Consider the following 3796-nt stretch of genomic DNA (forward strand, 5'->3'; position numbering starts at 1 on the left):
GCCCAAAAGCAGTCAAAGTGACTTCCTTGGGCAATCTAGTGTTAATGATGTCAAGTGATGAGCACAAAAAAATCGAAAAATAATCAGCCAACAAGAATTTAATTTTTCCTAAAGGCTTCTCGCTTCAGTTAAAATATTGGTCATACTTTTTTATCAAGTTTCTTAAACTTTTGCCAGAGATTTTACAACTCACACTTAAATCATGCTATGAAGCTTGTCTATGACATAAAAAGAAGAAATATTTAGGTGGCCTTCTTTAGCCGAGGCAGCGTGTATCGGTTGAGCAAGAAAGTGTGTGAGGTACCTAGATCAATAAAACGGCATATGTAGCCCGAGGTCTTTAAACTGGCCATAAATTCCGGCGGCAAAGTTAATCGTTCATGACCGAACTCGATGACCTAGGAGCACTTCCTTGGTCGCAACGAGAGTGAGAGAGTGGGAGAGCAGAGCGAAAGTCTCGCAGTGGACGAAATCTCTATAGATTACGGCCGGTCATATAAATCATGACCGGGGCCGGTTGCTGAATGTTATCTCGCGCTTCCGGTTCGACGCACAGACGTTTCGCGTCGCACCGCGGAATATTCCTCGTACGTAGCGGCGGCGGCGGCGGTGGCGGTCCTGGGGTGGCGCACGTTTTGTACGAGCAGAGGCACAAAGCATATGCTGCCCGCTGTCCACTCCATTTACCTCGCAACGTCATCTCTCTCGTTACGGGAAAGATAACTCGTGGTAAGGGGAAACAGGGACACTGGAGATATCAATTGCTACTGCACACGAATAGTTGCTCGAACCGTCCGATACAACCGAGTTAAACGATTGTTTGATCAATCTATTAATTTTCTGATAATCGACGGATGAAATAATTTTATAAATTACATTTATGTACACGGCCTCGTTATCGTTCGATGTTTCTCTTTTTTCACGTATGGGAATTATCAATTGGCAATCAGTGTGGCTAATCGGGTGGCGTGTCATTTCATCACGGAGATCGATCGATTCCCTATCGGAATTATCGCGATCAGCTACCGTACAAAATAATTACATCGACGTTTCGAAGGACGAATTCATAAATTTTGATTATAAATAAAGAAAAACGAAACAATTAATTCTGTGTTTGATATTCGGAAAAAGTTGAACGATTTTCTGTCGATTCCCTGTTGTATCAAATTTCAAGTGGTATTCGTTTGTAATTACGTCGTAAATGGAAAGATGAAAAGTTTTCCCCATCGAAGTTCGGGATGCCCTCAGGAAATCTAAACCGGTAACAAGATGGCTGCTCGGAAACGGAAACCGGAAGCTTGTCACTCAAGCTACGCCGGGTTCCGGCGTGTCCCGAAAAAGGGAAGTCGACGAGAGAAATAAAAAGGAACGGGCGGCGAAACAGGGGAAGTTATCCGTTTTCGAGTGTACATTGTCTCGGTTGTAAATATATTATTCTTAATTCTCGCTATTTTTATTCGTACTTTTTAAACGTAATTCATATCGAATTTCAACGCGGAGAAGTATCGATCGGCTGATATTACGTTTCTAAGAAAAAGGTTCTGCTTATTGACTCGATCATCGGTATCTGCGTAATTGAAATAGCAATTAACGTGTTCTTATCTAATTCGATCGTTTATCTCTGGCAACAAAATACGTAATATCGATATTGGGAATGTATATTACATTAGGATAGGCAGGAAGACGTTGGCAAAGAAAACGAGGCTGTCGAGTTGTTTACGAGGGTTCGATTTTATTAAATATCTGTTACACGATCTTATAAGCTAAGATCGTGATCTGTTATATTAGACTAGTATGTATTATACACAATGTACATATATACAATCGACGTAATTAGATGGTATAATCTGGGATCTTTTCTCTATACAGTTTAAGTTTAGATCGTGGATTTTTATGTATAAAAGAATTGAAAATGGGGACGTTACGAAAATGTATAGAAATGAATGCACCTTCCAATGCTTATGTCTATTTTTGGCTGTGATAAATGTTTTGTTTTGCATAAGAGTTTATAGTCTATGTTAGTTTTCTCTGTTTTATAAAACAATCGTCTGCACTGAAACATGGCTGTCTATTTAATAATAAATCATCGAATGATTTATCGATTCTAACGTTTTCGTAAAGATGCCAAGTTCGTTCTTTCGTGCAAAGAATGATACTTGAAGGGAAAAAATTGTTCTCTATCTTACATTATCTCGTTATCGCGATTAGATTGATAGGAAGTGGTGTGTTCGAGTTACATAAGCGATCTCGGTGCGATTTTGCAGTGGATCTTACGTCGAAACGTCCTGCGAGCAACGAGAATCGCGAACGTTCCTTAAGTACGAATTTAAGAGACACACACGTTACAGATACGAGCTTATAGTTTTTTTTTTTTTATAACGTGAAAATAAAACGAACAGGCTCGATATCTACGTAACGATTCTTACGTATTTCGTCCACTTATCTAATTTTATTTTACTATCATTTTTTTCTTGCCAAATTCCTAATTTCGTTCGATACGATTCTATGAATCTCGAAAACTGTATAAGCTACATGTACCAATTTCTCTTCGCGTCAACATTTCTACTCACTATTCTTCTATAAATTTCGAATAACGTAGAATTATAGGAAAAATACGTGAGCAGACATTTTGTCGTGAACACAAATCGGGACATTTCCATTTATAATTCTTATTTACACTCCCCGTTCGTCAACTGTAAACTACATATCTTTGGTTTCTCCTCGTCGCAATCGAGGAAACGTAACACTGTCCGATCGATTTCACTCGAGCGACACTTTGCACAAAAGTTCAATTCTCACTTTCAATTATTTATCGACAGTTTCGATTGGCAATACTTGGTTTTAATTCTAATAACAACAAGAAGGATATCTACGTACGATCCTTATTGTAAATAGGAAGAATTTTGCACTTTGGATTTCCAGAGTTGTTCACTGGTAACGAAATAAGTTCCACTTATCATCGTCGCGTTCACAAACGATGAAAACTCCATTCTGTATTTTCCATTGGCTTTCTCAACAAGAACTCTCAAACTCCATTCTGTATTTTCCATTGGCTTTCTCTTCAATTCCCAGTTGCAATGATCGTAGTCTTCTCTCTTCACCTTTAAACGAATCTCTTACTGGCAAGTATTCACGACTTGTATTTATCGTTCACAAAAAGTTTCACAACCCCACTTGGAAATCACTATGACCGATGATTCAATAATTCGTCCCTTACCACCAGTACGGTTTCTGCATGTACGGCGGCATGGGCACTTGACTAGTGGCCGGATACGCGGCTGGTTCCATCAATTTCGATTGGCACGGTTTTCCGTCTTTGATTAATAACGGTACCGCGACTCTTCTTGGCGAACATCCACTTCCGCTAGCTTCCACCCGCTCTGACGCCGCCCTTTTCGTTTTGTACCTGTGGTTTTGGAACCAAATTTTTACTTGGGTCGGCGTCAGGCGTATAATGGAAGCTAGGTGTTCTCTCTCAGGTGCGCTAAGGTATCTCTGTTGACGAAACCGTCTCTCGAGTTCGAACGTCTGTGCCTTTGAGAAGAGTACGCGTCTTTTACGTTTCTTGTGCTCCGTCTCGTGAGGCTGCGTCTCATTTGGTTGCTGTTCGTCCTCGAAATCCTGCGATTCCTCTTCTTTGCATTCTTGGTTCGTCTCCTGTTTCGCAGGGAACGATAGGTCCGAGATCGTCGGGCTCGTCGAGTCGGGTTGCTGCAGGACTGCAATGCAAACGATTCGATTTTACACTCTCCATAAAAATATAATAAATTTTATCGATATTTATTATATTTTGGTT

At 40.2% G+C, this 3796-nt stretch overlaps 1 protein-coding gene across 1 annotated transcript; it reads right to left on the minus strand.

The window, feature by feature from the left end:
* Nucleotides 1-2406: 2406 nt before the first annotated feature.
* LOC108622669 (thyroid transcription factor 1) lies at nucleotides 2407-3719 on the minus strand (the record flags this gene model as incomplete). Its single annotated transcript, XM_018020706.2, has 1 exon — nucleotides 2407-3719. A coding segment is annotated over one exon (506 nt), but the record flags the coding sequence as incomplete, so codon positions are not given.
* Nucleotides 3720-3796: the final 77 nt, after the last annotated feature.

This window comes from Ceratina calcarata, unplaced genomic scaffold (genome assembly GCF_001652005.2).
Source record: "Ceratina calcarata isolate Rehan_Ccalc_2016 unplaced genomic scaffold, ASM165200v1 scaffold233.2, whole genome shotgun sequence".
In the NCBI taxonomy this organism is placed as follows: domain Eukaryota; kingdom Metazoa; phylum Arthropoda; class Insecta; order Hymenoptera; family Apidae; genus Ceratina; species Ceratina calcarata.